This window comes from Ambystoma mexicanum, chromosome 1q, assembly GCF_040938575.1.
Source record: "Ambystoma mexicanum isolate Mex_15411 chromosome 1q, UKY_AmexF1_1, whole genome shotgun sequence".
Classification (NCBI taxonomy): Eukaryota; Metazoa; Chordata; class Amphibia; order Caudata; family Ambystomatidae; genus Ambystoma; species Ambystoma mexicanum.
Window position 1 is genome coordinate 238350998 of NC_090922.1, and position 17272 is coordinate 238368269.

A 17272-nucleotide genomic window follows, 5' to 3' on the forward strand; every position below is an offset into this window, starting at 1 on the left:
GGTCATCTGGAGCTTAGGATGGCTGCCCATTTGGGAGCCTGATGGCATGGTCTGACCCTACAAAGCCCAGAGAAGGTGTCTCCATCAAACCCTGACCCTTTTGTCCTTCCAGAAGTCCTGTGTTCTCATGGAAATGACTTCTCTCAGCTCTCCTTCTGTACAGCCTGCCTTGTTGGTTTAAGCCTTTCAAGTAAATGCATCCAGTCAGGAGGGACATGGAGAGAGTGGGATCAGGATGTGCTTATCAGTTGGTTCTAAATGCGAGTGGGGGAGAAAGCACAACCAACTGCTTGCCTGGGAGCTCGCAGTCATGATACCTAGCTCACTGTGCTCCCAGACTACTAATGATCTTCCTCTTCCATGTTTTCCCTCCTCCCTTCTCATCCAATTTAGAGCCTTGAAGCGGCCTTTGGGCACTGTAAAACTCTTTGCAAAACATATCAGAAAGTACTTCTTGCTTCTAAAGTATGATGGATTAGTTGTCCCTTCACTAATAATCACTGTATCATCGAGGTGTGTGTGTGCTGAAGGGCGACCAGCCCCATCCAATCTGCTGGTTTCTCACCCCCACTTTACTCATATGCCCTACATTGTCTCCTGCTTTACCTGCACGTATTCAAGATTATTGTGCCTATCATTGTGCCCAGGACTATACAATGTTATGTTAATGGACTGCAGACCAAACTCCACTGCCATTTGCGTGGTCTCTTGTCACTTTGGCGAATCTGAAAAGGAGGAGGTGGGTAAGTTAAGGGGGGAAGGAGGGGAAATGTAATATAGCTTTGCAGTTGTGTCAATGCGTGAAGTTTGGAACTACGCAGGTACTGTGTACCTGTGAGGAATTCGACCATCCACATAGTCGGTGTGCTCGCCTGGGCTTTTTGGAAATTTTAAATGAAATTGAATGATGGTAGATCAACCTCCAGAAATGTGTCGGGATAATCTACACACATTTTCCTATGCTCACTGCATGGCATACGCATAGACCTGTGTACTCTGTGTGGACACAGCCTACAGGTGCGGTCCGCCTAGTCATATTTAGTTGGGATATGACAGGAGGAATACACAATGCATATCCAGAAGGGTGATTGATAAACCTCCCCCTGCCATGGCCAGCTTCATTAACTAACAAAGGCTCAATGGATCCGCTATGTCCTTTTGTTTGACCCGACAGCTGGTGGCCACGATTAACATATGAATATAATGTACTTCAAACAGGCCCGCATGGGGCCTGGTTGCAGAGGTAAACAAAGGAGACAGGAAACCCCAACAACCTTTCATATGCAAATGTGTCAACCTGAAGACAGCACCTGCCCTCAGTATCAATGGACAGTGAGCTGCCAGTTCGGGGACTGCATGTTTACAGTAGTCCTTCCTGCAGGGGGACCCCATTCATAAGGTCTCAGAACGTGATTTGCAGGGGCCAGAGAGTCTGATCTTGCTGCAGCTTCAAGGGGGTCCTGATGCTTTAATCAGGAACCAGAGAGACCTTTTGATCCACAACAGATAGGAAGATGGATGGGACTTAGTATTAAATGTTTACTCCCCGTTACCTTTTCTGTTGCAAAGCACTCTGGTTATGACCTCACGCATACAGGAGATTGTTGGTGGGGACCCAGGGTCGGTTCATTAAGGTAGGCTTATCCTACTCCAATCCCTGTGGTCCATTTGGTGTTAAAAGATAATTTAGACACTCTTTTGGCAGATCATCTGAAGGCTTCACCAGAAGCAGAAGGAAGAACTTATCATTGGACCCTGGCTGAAGGTACAATCTGCGTTACACCTTCTGCCAGTGAAGGAAGACCAGGACCTCCAAGATGGAAGCAAGACCCCTGCCCTAAACATCTCCCAGGGAACAGTGGGAGATACAGAATCCAGAGGACCCTCCAGCACCTCCAGAACCGTTACCCAGCCAGCACACAGCGTGCCCTGCTAGGCTCTGCAGCAAGCTTCCTAGGTGGGAAGTGCTAGACATTCTCTGAACCTAAAACCAAGGGCAAAGTAGCTGCCTGCAACGCTCTCCTCAGCTTTGGGACATCCGCCTTAACGGACGACACAAGCCCAGTGAAGAAGCTAGACGAAGTGCATTGATGAGCATCTACCGACATCCACCATAAAGGACATTATTTAGCCAGTCGAGTCCCTCGAGCTGCAATCGACTGCAACACTGACTGCTGTTATGTCGCAGTCGCTTAAAGCCATTTTAGACATCTGAACCAGTGCTTCGGAGCCACCGACCAGCACTGAGACAATGATTCCTGACCCTGATCAGCCGTTTAGGCCAGCCTGCAGCCATCTGTCCAGCTTCGCTCGCCAAACTGTTTGCTGCCTGATAACCGCAGCTGTCTCCCGTCTTAAACTCTGTCACAGAAGCTGCAAAGCACCCTGAAACCGACTAGACCCTGTCGAGCACCAAGGACACCTACAAGCACCAGGTACATTGTGGTTCTGTCCCCCTAGTCCTTCTCCGAAGGCCCTCAGAGACATTTTAAGACCCATTGCTCCCTTTGTGCTGAAGCCAAGTATCCTTGAATTGTTGCGATTAGGTACTATAGTGACCACCCTCCTGTCAGTTTCCAGAGTGCATCCCTTTTCCTTCTTTGAAACTGTCTGTCCTCTGCATTCCTTTACAGGGTGAGTTGTATTTCGTAGTGTTCCTAGAACTGCCTTTTATGATAATAATAAAGTAGATATGTGTATACATCCTTGACTGGACAGTCCCTTTTATCATTGGGTAATAATTGTTTTTTCACTGTGTTGCAACTAACGATCAACGAACTTTCGGAGATAAGCCTGCCATTAACAAAATTGGACTAGGAGGTTTATAATTTGCTTGTGTTTGCAATCTCTTTGGACCCCTTCTGGTGTATTAGAGGTGTGGGGCTGACTGATGGTTTAGAAACCGATGTTCAGCCCTGGACCACCAGCTAGGGTGGCCAGACTTCTAAAAAGAAAAACCGGGACGACCAACAACATAAAACAGGGACTAGCCCATCGCAGCCCACCAATTACCACTCCTCCCCCAACACGCCCCCACAACCAACACCCAACCATATTTCCAGCACTTCTCCTTTCTATAAACTGTATATGATCTCATTTGTGCAGTGTTGTCTGTGAATCTTGGCATGTTAATTCAAAACAAGCGTTAGCTCTGATTGATATTACATGGCTTGCTGTACAACCATTTCCACGTCAGTCTCTGCAGCACAGTCAGTAAGTGTTGTGGCTTGTACCTGAAAGGTTGGGGGTTGGAGCCAAACCTCCAACTTCAAAATTCTGTAAGCGTTGTGAAAAATAATTACGATTCTAATTACTGTAGCCACCCAACCATGCAAACCCGGACGGGGTTTCTAAAATGAAAAAACTCCTGGGACCCGGTATGGAAGGTGATTTCCCTGGACTGTCCTGGTCACCCTACCACCGGCCCCCCGGAAGTGGATTCGTCACAGTGCCCGTCTGTTTCAGCATGCCTTTTGGCAAGGGCATTTGGGTAGTTGTGCTCAAAGGGGAGCTTCTGGCTGTGATATGTTAGTTGGTTGGAGAGGTGTAGGGTTGTGATGTTTGATGTCTTTCGACAGGGGTATTGACTTACGGCTACGCATGCATATCCTGGGTTTGCACATAGCAGTTCAGAATGTTAGTGTGGGGAGAGGTTGGTGAAGCTCCAGATGGGGAACTTGGGGCATCTGTCCACTGTAGTCATGGCGCTGACGTCATGGTGCCCTTCTTGTAAGGTCAGTGGACATCGGGCAGCAACTGGTCCTACATCAGAGTGGGAAAACGTGCAGTGGGAATACGTATGAAGCACGTAGCTGTGAGAACCAGGCAAACGATGGATGGAAACGTTTCAGGGGGAGCTCATCGTAGGAACAGAGAGGGTCCTGGTGGGTTTGCTGGGAGAATCCCAGTGCCATCAAGGTCTAGGGTTTGGGGGGTTGATAGAAATGGGCACAAGCCATGGTCTCTTGAAGCACAGTATACGTCACGGTCTGTTAAAGCACACTTGAAGTACAATGCAGACCCCATTAGGCTCTTGACGTCAAGCACAAATCCCAGTTTCTTAAGCGCAGTACAGAACCCATCTCTTAGACACTGTACAGCCCCAGCTTCTGAAGCACAGTACTGAACCAAGCTTTTTCTGAAACACAGTACGGACTCAGGCTCTCGAAGCAGCAGGGTCCACGCTGTCTTTAGCACCTTACATCAGTGGTCTTGAAACTGTGAGCCTGGCCCCCCTAGGGGGGTCCAAAGGATGTCCGTGGGTGAGCGGGGCGTTTCAATACCACTGCCTTACATGCTAAGTGCCTTGAAGAACAGTATTCTTGGCTCTTGATTCACAATACAGAGCAGAGGCTCAAAACATGCTGTATAGGCCTGGGGCCTGATTCATGGAATATTTTACACGGTGCAAAGTGACTTTTCACTGGTGCAAAGTGACTTTGCAGTGCCAAAAAACACCCTGATTCATGGAACAGTGCAACGAGTCTTTTTGCCCTGGAAAGAGAAGTTGCACTCCAAAAATACACTTTGCACTGCTCCATGAATCAGGGTGGAGCAGTGCAAAGTGTATTTTTGCAGTGCAGAGTTACGTTTGATGGCAAAAAGACACTGCACGGTTCCATGAACCAGGGTTTGTGTCGGCAGTGCAAAGTCACTTTTCAGCAGTGCAAAGTCACTTTGCACCGCGCAGAAAATTCCCCTAGTCTCTTGGGACACATTGCACACCCATTCTCATTAAAACACTGTGCAGGCCCTACTGTCTTAAAGCATAGCAAATGACCAGGCCTTCGATGCACAGTACTGACCAGGCAGTGAAGCACATTCCATGCCCATGGTTTGTGAAGCACAGTACAGAGTAGACCCATGGACCATGACGCTTTGCATTCCCACCCCTTTTTTGTCTTTCAGTGCAGCACAGACCCTACATTCTTGCACAGGTCTGTTTCATGAAGTACAACAGAGACCCCGGATCTGGAAGCACACTTCAGGCAGAAGATCTTAAAGTACTGTGCAGGCAGAGGGTCTTAAAGTACGGTGCAGGCCAGATCGTGGGTCTGGAAGCACAGCACACATCCCCAGTGGCTTACACCATGTTCAACCCCAGCTCTCGGTAATTCCCAATTCTGTTGAAGCCCAGTCCAGAGCACAGTCTGCTAAAGCACAGTCCTGACCCCAGGCTCTTGATGTACAGTGCATAACCCTGCGGCATGAAATACAGTACAGGCACTGGCTCTTCAAGCAGGACACCGACCTGTCGCTTGAGGCATAGTACAGCGGACCCCGAGTCGGCCCCAGAAATATTGTGTCCTCTCCTCCACGCTCCTGCATACCCTTGAGCTCGTCCTTGGGTGCTCTTTCGTGAAGTCGATGCCGCCGCCGCAGACCTAGAACCAGCAGGAATCTGCCTGCCCTGCACGGAGCGGCCGCTTCCCACCATGGCAATGCGCTGGCGGGTTCTGGCTCAGGTGAGCTGTGGCAGCCGGCCTGCGTGGCACTCCCTCCCTTGTTTAGACAACATCCAGAGGGGACAGGGACGAGGTACAGCTTCACTGGAGCGTTCCAACTGGCAGGCGTGGAGGCAGACCCGTAGAACTCGCGGGACGTGGGCACGGTGTTACTTAGTAATGGATGTGTCTTTTCTGGAACCCAACCCAGGTGGAACAGACGCACCGTGCACACCATCATAGTAAATGACCATGCGCCAAAAACCGCTGACTGTGCGTGCTCACACTGATCCGGATACCCTCTATGTGTCCATTGCAGGACGTGCCCCACGCCTTCATCCATGGACAGTGTTCTGTGTCTTATGACCCCAGGCACTGGCCATATTCCACCTTAATTATGCGTGATCCCGGTGTCCTGCTTTCGCGGTAGGGACTCAATAATGTTACAGCAGTTTCCCTTTCATGCTGGTATATAACAGAACAATGAAACACTCCCCCCTCCCCCTCCCCGCCCATACCCTCCTCCACTCCCCTCCACCCCCTCCCTCCACTCGAGGCCCTAAAAAGGCTCCAACGGTCTCGGGAGGATAGCTCAGGGCCGATGTGCTTGGCTTGGCAATAAGATGACTGGGGCAACACAGGTTCGATCCCCGGGAAGCGCATTATAAATAACCAAAGAGATTTAGAAATAGAATTAGAACCCCACTACTCCGACTTTTGTACCAACTGGGGGAAATTCATTAACACATTTACAGTCTGAATAAAACAAACAAAGGTCCACGCTAACATTACTATCCAACCTCTCATAACGTTCCAGCCATATATTAAAAGAGACTCAAAGCCAGGGACGGACTTGGGCATACAATTGTCTCAGTCACCAATGGAAAAGTGGCCCACAGTTGTAAATGGCAATTCATTCCCTTTGTGACAGCCTGAATAGTAATGGACAGTTTTGTGATGAAAATTGTGCATTTTAAATAATAGTTATTCGGCAACACTGGTCAAAACTACTTGCCGCGTGTGAGGCAACGCATCAAACTGGCCCACGTTGGCCAAAAAACGGGCCCACACCAGCATTTTGCGTTTTTGGTTCAGACATTGCCCTATTGCCCTATAGGCCAGCCGGAGCCTGCACAAAGCTGGTTCCCCAAGCAATACCCTCTTCCCGTCCTCATAAAGGGTTGGTGTTTTGGAGTTTCACTTTGGTGTATTGTTTTGCTGTTACCTTATAGCTGACCCATTGTTTCACGCGGCTGCCCAGGCGACACACTAGGAAGAAAAGCAACAGCTGCCATTCTACCCGAACAATACAACGAAATGCGCAAGCGCGCCCCACTCCTGAGTAATGAAAGGGGAGTACTTCCTGGGTTATGTGTCTGGATAACGAGCGGGTCGCTGGAACCAAATTGACAAAACTGGCGAGCAGTTTGGGACGACCTCTTATTTTGTCTACTTTCATTTGTTTTTGTTTTTTTAGATGGAGTGGGTGTCCTACACAGTGCCCCCCCACCTTATCCACATTCCGCTACAGTGGTGGGGCTTGAGCAGGGGCTATGGGTTACCCCCATTCACAATGCCCCTGTCTAAGACCCATCCCCCTTTACCCCCGCCCCTCTGCGATGTATTGACATGGTATTGACTGGTGACCCATGAGAGCAACTTCGCCCACTATGGCACCAAAACCTCCTGCACCACTCACTTTCCTCCCTTGCTTGCACTTCCCCTAGTTTTTAGTTTGTGCTATTTGGTGGCGCTAAAGCGCCACCTCTAAGCTGAAACTATTGCATTGTAGTACAGGTAGAAGGCGGATGACATGTGAGGAGGGACCCACAGCTTGTGGGGGTTGGTCCATTGATGGCCCATGGCCATACTAATCCCTTTGGCCATTCACATCCCCTACATGCCCCTCGCCACCCTAAACACATCCTGCTCGGATCTCTTTGAGCTCACTCTTTCAGAAGTCACCTCAAACTTCAGCCTGCCAGTGTCTTTTCTAAGCAGACTGCTGAGAGTAAGTGGCTGAACTGCAGCTGTAAACGGCTAGTGGAGAAATAAAAATGTCTTAACCAAGTGTGCATTCAGCCACTAGATTTATATCTCTTCCATTCACTAAAATCCTGTTGAAAACAAGCAACGACAAAGCCAACAGTCTTGGTTTGAGGTATTGGATAAGCATTTGCCAGGTGCCAACATCATATGCCAGGTGATATCTCCATGTTCTACCTTTGCAATCTCATGGACAGATAGTGTTATTATATCAGTGCCTTACAAATGCCAATCCCATGCCTACACAAAAGCCCAAACTGTTGGCTTTGCCAATGCTTGTTTTCTTTCATTGTCAACCAATTTCCTTCTTTAATTTCCATTTCTCCGCTTGGCAGAAGATCACTTAGTTGAAATATTGATAATATTGTTGATTTCTGTTTTAGATTTCCACTGTCATCATTCTTGTAGGTCTTGTATAAAGCTGCGCTTGTGTTCACTTTCAAGGTAAATTGTGATTTATCATCCAAAATAAGTTGTTTGCTATGTACCAAAACCAATCAAACACTCTGAGTTTACAAAACAGAATCTATGCAAACACCATTCTGTGTTAACATGGGCCCAGCATGGAAGACCAGCTGCATCTGAACACAATCTGTCTCAGTACATACTTTACATAAGGAATCTGCAACTTTTGGCTATGTAGATGTTTTGAACTACAACTCCCACCGGCCCATAGCAGTGTCGAAAATAATGAGGCGTCATGGGAGTTGTAGTCCAAAACATCCAACGAGCTGAAGGTTGCAGACCCCTGCTTTACATAGCACGCAATAGAAAAACAGCATCTGATTTGGTTACTCACCATAGATGGACTTGGCACTGGGCTTTCCCAGCCCATTTGTGGTGCTGTTAGGAAACAAAACAGGAATAAGTAGGTCAGAATTGGACTCTGGAGGACTCAGTCTCGGCAGATGACAATACAGAGGGCACTGCAAATGGCACAGAGGAGGGCACTTACGAGGGCAGTGTGGCGGGCAATGGAAGGGCCCTTGTGCGCCATAGGGGAGTACCTCAGAGGGTACTGGGGAGGATCCAAGTAGGAGCAGTGGAACGGGTTCAGTGAGGGACAGTGGAGAGGGTAAGGCCGTGAGAGAGACAAAAGATCATGAACTGGAAGAAAGACAGGCCCAGGGACGGAGAAAACAATGCTGTGTATGTGTGTGTTTGTCCCCGGTCACTCCCCATTTGTTCTGTCCCACGTGGATGGCTGCACCTGACAGATTTAAGTCATCTCCCGGTGTCCCTAATTCTCTTGCTATATGAAGGTGGGACTCTGGGTTACACAGATGGTCGAGGAACAGTAACGTGCTGAGTATGCACCCTTGTCTAGAAGCTTCCATTAAAAAATCCATCTGATTTCTTTAGTGAGTTTGTGTGGTAAATTTCCATTGGCCAACGGGCCTGTGCTCTAGTCATCCATATCTGACTCTGCAAGAGGCCACGCTAAGGATGAGCAAGTTGCTTTGTACTTGAACTACAGTGTAGGCGACGACTGGCCACAGTGTTTAGGTGCATCAGGAGGGCACCTGATACAAAATACCTCTTGCCCACTTGCTTCTAGCTTTGTATTCTAGTGGGCTGATCGGGGATTTGTGTGAGGCCTTAGTCAGAGAACAGGATCTTCGTTTGACGTCTTATCTTGGGACTACTGTTTTGATGTCAAATGAGCAAGTCCTAAGGGCTGAACTTAGGGGTCCGCACAAGCCTATGGGGGGGTGAAGGAACCTGCATAAATCCTATTTCCTTACATTTCAGTGTGGGTGCCACGGACGCAGTCCTGGGAATCAGATGGCCACATGGTGTGGAAACCCCCAACCATCTAGAAAATGGTGCCACCTAAGACCACATTTCTGGGACAAGATTTACGCCGGGACAACCCACCCCTTCAGGCCTCAGTCAGTATCTGCTAAATTGGTCTGGAATCTGCGGTTCTCCTAGGTCTCCATCAGAAGACCTCTCCCACTTCATCTGCCCATACACATATGTGCGCCAACATGTTTTTAACAGACACTTGAAATGTTTGGGATGGAAGTACCAGAGGATTGGAGCAGATAGACGCTGAGAATGTGATTAGCAACAGAACCAGTACTGGAAGGGAGACACACGCCAAATGCTAGAATAGAGTGGCAGAACATGAACTGGAAGACAGACTAGGAAAGAGTGGCAAAACAAGAACTGGAAGACAGACTAGGAAACAGTGGCAGAACAAGAACTGGAAGACAGACTAGGAAAGAGTGGCAAAACAAGAACTGGAAGACAGACTACTAAAGAGTGGTGGAGAGACAGACCACAGAATTGAACAGAGGCATGGCAAGGAGAGAAAACGAGAGAGAGAGAGAGAGAGAAAGAGAGAGTTAGAGAGAGAGAGAGAGAGAGAGAGAGAGAGAGAGAACTCGAAGAGACCTTCCTGAACCAAATACAAATTTGGAAGATGCTTTTCTAAGTACTACACATGCAGTCAGCACAATTTAGAGCACATGAATATGTAGCGTGATTTAATTTAGCATAGTTCGCTATCCTGTAGGTTTATTCTGCTTGGTATTTTGTGGTGGTGGAGCAGTATATGACCCTGGAACACATAGCATGAAAATATAGAAAATCATGTGCATATGTTCATTTTTATAACCCGGTGACCACACATCCTTGAGTTATAGGCTACAAAAACAAAAAATGTAGAATTTTGCTGCAGCCCACTTGGTCGTATCAAAAATCTAAACCTGTGTGGAAGTGGCAACAAAGATGGCTGATATCGGCGATGCCAGCACTGAACACTTTCAGTCCTAGGACACTATCACTACTTGTGTACACAAAGGAGAACCTTACCCGGACGGTGAATGCATCGGCGAGTGCATGGGGGACAGCTTCTGGGACTGCATCCTGTACTGGTCCTAGATATATGCGCCTCCTGAACCTGAAACACAAGGAGTAAAGACATCTTCAAAGTCAATTCAACGTGTTCATCCATTCATTTCATTTTGTATTTCTTTAAAGAACTACAACAGGGACAGCAAAGCTAGGCACAGCAATTCCCTTTCCAGTAAAACGTATGCAGCTTGAACAACAACATCCAACAAACATTGGCAATGCCAACAGTTTTGGACTTTTGTGCAGGCATTGGATATGCATTTGCCAGGCACTGTTGTAGTGGTATAAACTAGCCATCAATGTTACCAGCTGCAAAATGGCGTGAGTACCTGGGTATATGATGGCAGTGCCTTGGAAATGCCTAATACTTATACACAAGCCAGAACTGGTATTTTTCCCAATGCTTGTTTGTAACAGGACTTCATTAAACAACATGCTTAGCGCTTATAAACTGAGAGGCTGAAGGCAGACCTGGTTAAGACATTTCTATTACACCAGTAGCATGTTTACAACTCCAATTATGCCATTATCTCTCAGACTGCTTTGAAAAAAAACCTGGCACTCACCTGGACCTCAACGTTTGATGGTAAGTCTTGAGAAAGGTAGCTCAAAGAGATTGCAGGAGGATGTGTTTAGGGCAGGGAGGGGCAGGAACTAGGTGGGGTTGGTCGGCCAGAGAATTAGCATGGCCCTGGGCAGTCAATGGGGTGGGGGGTAAATAAACAAACAGCACCTACAAGCTGTGTGTCCATTCTCAAATGCCTTTTCTCCCTAGATGTACTCTAATGCAATCGTTTTGGCTTATAGGTGGTGCTGAAGCAACGCCTAATAGCCAAAAGTAAACATAACATATGCGTTAAGTAAATATCTACTGAAGAGTGCAGAAAGTTTAGCACATCAAAGTAGCAAAAGCCTGAGTACAGATCTACATTGTTTAGTTTCGCCTAAAACCAAAAGGCCTTAGGTTTGACACAGAGAAGCAAGAACCATTTTTTGAAGTGGAGAATTTCAGGAACCTGGGAACCTCCAACCTAAATGTGCTGCAGCTCGTTAGTCCATGTCGGCCACCGTAGATAAGGATCTTGGCAGCCAAGCAGCAAGGGGCTGGCATGACGAGCCTCCTGTGCTAGATTAGACAGCTTGGGCCTAGTCCTGACACTCCTGGAGGGCCAGTGCAGGCCTTCTATATCAGGCCTGATATGCTTGGGTTTCCAGGACATGGCAGCAGCGGGAAGCTCTGTCTTCAGAGAAGCAAGGGTGGATCTGGGGAGACCAGTGGGGAAAGCATTACCCGAGCCCAGATGAGATATAACGAGTGCTTGGAAAAGAAGGAGAGAACAAGAAGAAACGCACGCTTTTATAGGTTCTAAGAACGCGTGAAAAGGAGTGGACTTTAGCAGACTTTTCAAATTAAGTAGAAAGGGAGGAGTGGGATCAATTGGAACATGTAACAGCCGGCATCCTCTGAGCCTGTATTCACTGAACAAAGTGGCCTGAGGTCCTGCAAACGTTTAGAATGGTTTGAAAAACTCTAGGATGGAAAACCCACCGTTTGCAACACAAACTCAGCTTATAAGAAAGCCCAGAATCATGTTCTTGGAATTCCTCTGAGAGGAGACTGCTTCCTAGCCATGCACTGCATTATTTTCCCACCTCTCACGAAATTCCAATACAGTCCCAGGCCTGCCACCGGCGCCCTCACACTGGCAGTCATTGTAGAGTGTAACACAGGGCTTTAAGTGGGCCGGGGCCTGCCGGGGCTGAGCCCCGGCAGGCTCCGAAATTTCGTTTTGAGGCGGGGCCCTGCCGGGGCCCACTAATCTCCCCTTGCAGCCCCAGCCACTACACGAAAAGTTTTTTTTTCTACAGCTTGAAGCTCTCGCTCGTGTGCGAGAGCTTCAGGCTTCAGAAAAAAATGCCTTTCAGCCATAATGGTGGCGCCGCACCTGCGAGGCATCCCTTTAATCAAGGGATGCCTGTGGGCCGGCGCCACCATTATAGAGAAAACGTGAGGCCGCTGGAAGCAGAGGCCTTGCTTTCTAAATACTGAAGCTCCCGCGGATTCGCGGGAGTTTCAGTATTTAGGAAAAAGGCCTCTGCTTCCAGCGGCCTCACCCTTTCAACCTTAATGGTGACGCTGCCCCTCCCCAGCTGGCGAAGGGCAGCGCCACCATTAAGGCTGAACAGGCGAGGCGCTGTCCCCTGCCAGGCAAGCCTATAGAAAACAAATGCAGAGATCAGCACCCTCTCCCCTGTGGGGAGAGGGTGCTGATCTCTACAAAAGGCTGCCTGGCAGGGGTGCCAGTAGCCCATTGAGCCAGGGCTTGTCCAGGGGGCGTGGCCTCACTGGCCAGCAGGACCCCCGCTGTTAGGCCACGCCCCCTCGATGAGCCCCGGCTCGATTTGTAGTGCCACTTAAGGCACTGGTGTAACATCACCTTTCAGTTCATTTTCCCACTCACACGTACGTTGGTTAGATGGCTGCACGCCCCAGAGCAGCGCTTTTAGCGTTAGCACTCTAAAAGGTGCTTGGGTCCCATTTTCCAATTGGATTTATGAAAGGTGCCAGCTCAATGACTCATGTGTTTGATAAATTACAGCCTCAAATTGGCTAAGGGTTTACTGTGCCATACGTAAGCTGGTCAGCATAATTCAAGTGCCTTGAGTTATAGACCATGGGTGTTTGGCACTCTAATACCTAGATTCCACTGGTAAAGCTTTTAACACAACTGTTAACACTCATCCTTTTTTTACGACTCTTTCTGCGCTTGTTTGGTAGGGGGACAAAATGACTCCATGTCACCGGGACACCGTGTTTCTACCCCTGGGACTTTCTTCTACAGTCCATGTTCATCAGGAATTTTAGTCCAAATGGGTCAGTCGAAGTGGAGAGAGCGAGACTACATTTCCCAGAATGCGTTCGTTTTTTTTTTATAGCTAGGAACGCAGGACTGGAATCGTGCTGGCCCAAGTGACATGGAGTCACTGGTGTCTTAGCCTTTAGGGTAGATACGTTGCTGACTATTCATCCTTTGCCGAAGTTTGATTTGCTGCAAAATCCAGTGCAACAGAAAAAAAATGCAATGGGATGTAAGACTTCTTGCAAAATGAAAATGCTTTCCAACATTTTTCTGCAAAAGTCCTTGATTATTGAATGGCTTAAATGTTTGTGTTTCTGATAGTTTGAGGTCACCAATGGTGCGGCCATAGCTGTCCCTCAGCATTCAATATCAATCCCGCTGAAAGAAAAGCTGCATCTTTCATCGGAAGGGGACCAATGGAGGTGTTAAAAACCTTGCACATTCACCACCTTTATAAATATGTGTTTATCCATTTCATTAAGTTCATGAAGGAGAAGCTTGCTGCCATCACAATCTTGAACTCTTTTAACACTTTAAATAAAGGTTACTTTTAACCAGTTCTTTAATACGCATCATAAACAAACACAGAACAATGACCTCAAAGATGAGCTTGTTAAAAGCAATGCTGCACTTGCTCTGCTTTTTGTTCCGAGACATGCATTCTTGTGAAAATGTAGGTGGTTTACACTTTAAACCATCTCGCAGCATTGCCCACACACGTGTCCTGCACCGGAGGCTTCATAGCCCCCTGTACTTGGCCACACATATGATCAGCTAATCACTGGATTTTTAATTTAAAAAAGTGTACGCCTGGGAAACAGATTTAATTAGACATGGCATGGAAAGCCTTTGCTGATCGCTAGCCAAAAGTGTTAACATTTTTTAGTTGCAAAAGTTACACAAATGATAGAGGTAACAGAACACCCTTCTAGGCGCCCGTCCCATTTTCTGACCTGCAGTGGTCTAAGATGTCAGGCACACATATGCTCTGATGAAGGTTCCCAGCTGAGGTGGGAGGCTGAAACATGTTGATTCTTGTTTATTCACATCTTGCTCAGAAACTGATGGTGGATTAGCAGTTATCAAAGTCGCGCATTAGTCTAGAAGGTGACATTCACTCATACTGTCCTGCGTCGATGCATTTTAATATACGTTTAGGGAGGCCCCACTCTTCGCTCCATGGCCCCCTTTAAACGTTATATCCTCAATACTGCGTACTTGATTGCTGTACCGTCAGGCAAACTGCCTTTGTTTTCTTTTGTTACCTTTGTGATATTGTATTGTATTGTACTGTATTTTGTTATTTATACAGCGCTCTTTCCCCACTTGTGTAGCCTCAATGCGCTTTTTCCTTGGTTGAACGCCCTTGGTGACCGTAGTCGATGTGGTTAGATATTCTAGGGGATTATCTTAGATGCGTGTGTGCATGTTTGGAAAGGAAAGCAAAATATTGGCCATAGTGGGTGTGTAAGTGATGACGTCAATTCAGAGCTACTTACATGGGGATAGCATCACCGTCAAGGAGATTGGTTCCCACGATGGCGGCATGCTGCCTCCCCCACCCAGACTATCTCTAATGAATGTAATGTATGTTAGGAGTGAAAAATAGCTATTTGGCTTCTGTTGTTAGTCTTATCTAAAAGGCTTAGACATACAAGTGTGGTCAATTTCTTAAGTAGCGGTTAGTTGTTGGCTTGCAGCTGTGGCTGGGAAAGCACGGCCAATGTTTTAAAAACGTCCAGGCCAAATACTTAACATCTAGTAGGAGAAAATGTATGGTTACACCAAATTCAATGATTAGATCAAATGGAAGGGTTACACTAAATGCTTGGTTTGATGCTGACACGACAAATGGACAAAGGGCCTGATTCACAGAGTGTTTTCCAAGGGGGTAGCGCCATTACAAAACACTTCTGTAAGGTGATCTTCCACTCGTAAAATGGACACTGGGACCAATTTCCTAAGTCACAGTGTCACTTTCACTTTCAGGCATTGATTCGCAATGTGTTGCGTCACAGCCAACATCTTAACATCCTATTAAATCTGCCCTTCTGCCTCTGGGATTCTGCAGAACAAAGGAAAGCTGTACCACGTGGCAAATTCATATTTTACATGAAAGGGGAGTATTTTCATTTTTTTCCAATACTTCCCAGTACATAAGAGGAAAGTAATTTCTTTTTTTAAAAATACTTTCCAATATATATATTTTCTATGAAATATCTTATGCTCAATGCAATTAATGTGATTGGGATGATATGTTACACTCAATGATATCACGGTCAGCTCTAATTTAAAGTCTGCTTCTGTTATGATCACTTTTCTGCTTAGAATGTTGGCCTCACCTCATTGCAACTGCCTTCTTCATTGACAGCCGAATGCAAAGGTGAGGGAGCAGATGTTATGACACCCCAAAAGGTTGGACAATGCCTTCAGGTCTTGTTACCTTCCAACAGCAAATCTTTGCTGTTTTGCTTTCGAAAACACCTAAAGAGAATGTATGTGGGCAGAAATACGCTGAATGCAGCCCAGACCAAATGTAATTCAGGGTCATAGATTGGTTATATTAGAAGCTGAATGTAAAGGAGCTCCTTCATTTTAACAAGTCTATATCATCTATACCCCGCTAGTCAGGGAGGAAAGAGATATACTGATGAAAAAGCTCTGCTTTAAGCACTATCCAAGAAGGTGCGGCACTTCTCGAAGGACACAATAATGTCTTATCAGTTAACCAAAAGAATCCAAGTTTTTTTTAAAATTATCAATAGGAAAAATATTGAAATGTCCAAATGTGGTCAATGTCCATATTAGTGTGAGGAAGTAAGGGGGGCACCACTGAAAAAGCAGTACAATTCCATTCCTTAGAGTGTTCCAGATACTAGGGTGCATGAGTTTGGAGGAGCTGTCTGGCACAAAAGATCTGGTGACAGCGGGATCACAAATCCAAAGTAGCAAGAAAAACTGAGTGTACCCACAGTTATCCAGGCACTCACATACTGCTCACATGTACACGCTGCACTATAAGTTCAGGATATATTCCTAGACATGCTGTCCAAATGTAGACCCATTGCAAATAGGCTGCTCCAGAAAAACTCGTTATCAAAGCTCAAGGTGTATTGCATAACAAAATGATATTTAATAACAGAAAAATAGAGTCAAACAACTCTGCATAAGCACTCTCTAAGAAGGTACAGCACTCCTTGAAGGACACAATTATTCCTCATTAGTTAACCAAAATAATCATGTTTTCTAAAACTATGAATAGAAAAAATATTGAAATTCCCAAATGTGGTCAATCTCCATATTAGATCATGTTTCAAAACCTCATAACTAATGTTCGGCTCTAGAGAAACACAGGAAAAAACAAGTTCAGTCAGTGGAGAACATTCTGAAAAAGTCTGGAAACATTGTTTTCCCTAAAAAAGATTGAGGAAATGGAAAAAATCCAAAAGAAAAACAAAAGGCGATAAAGAGCCTAGATTTTCTTTACTGCGTGGCATACCTATATCCCTTCATGAGGAGGGGAGTGCCAGACAGATACCTTGTTTTGAAGTCAGCATGGAAAGGTAATTATTTTTCAGAGAGAGCCACGATGGCCGTCGTCAACCAGTCCTAGGAAGTGCTGTTTTAAGACTCAATATAGACCTTGACCATATTTGGTAAGATGTATTGTCTCTTGCTATACATATACTGTGATTAATTGTAATTAGTTAGTAAGACACAACCGAGAAGGGCAACCAGCCACCGAATTATTAATTATAATGAATATGTAAGGTAAAGTAAGATAGCAGATTAATTTCCTTGCCACGGTGATGTGAACCAACTTAATGCAAGTTATTATTGTATTCGAACATTGCCATTTTGTTCATTGAAAATAGAAATACATTTGATCTTTTATTTGTATTTGTATTTGTATTTGTTTATTTATAACGCGCAAACCATCAGGCCCGGGGGCATCAGGGCCTGATGTTTACCAAACATAAAACAATTGCTTTAAAAAAATAAGGAACATTTACTATAATGTATGGTAAAACATGCAATAAAATCCTTTATTAAATATCT

General features: G+C 46.2%; 1 protein-coding gene across 1 annotated transcript in view; it reads right to left on the bottom strand.

The window, feature by feature from the left end:
• The window catches only part of EPS8L1 (EPS8 signaling adaptor L1), a 235832-nt gene that overhangs the window by 142417 nt on the left and 76143 nt on the right, over positions 1 to 17272 (bottom strand). Inside the window, exons 2-3 of the mRNA XM_069638029.1 lie at positions 10311 to 10398; positions 8290 to 8333 (exon numbers count right to left, since the gene is read on the bottom strand). Coding sequence (XP_069494130.1) covers positions 8290 to 8333; positions 10311 to 10363 — 97 coding nt within the window. The 5' untranslated portion in view covers positions 10364 to 10398. The remainder of the gene's footprint in view (positions 1 to 8289; positions 8334 to 10310; positions 10399 to 17272) is intronic.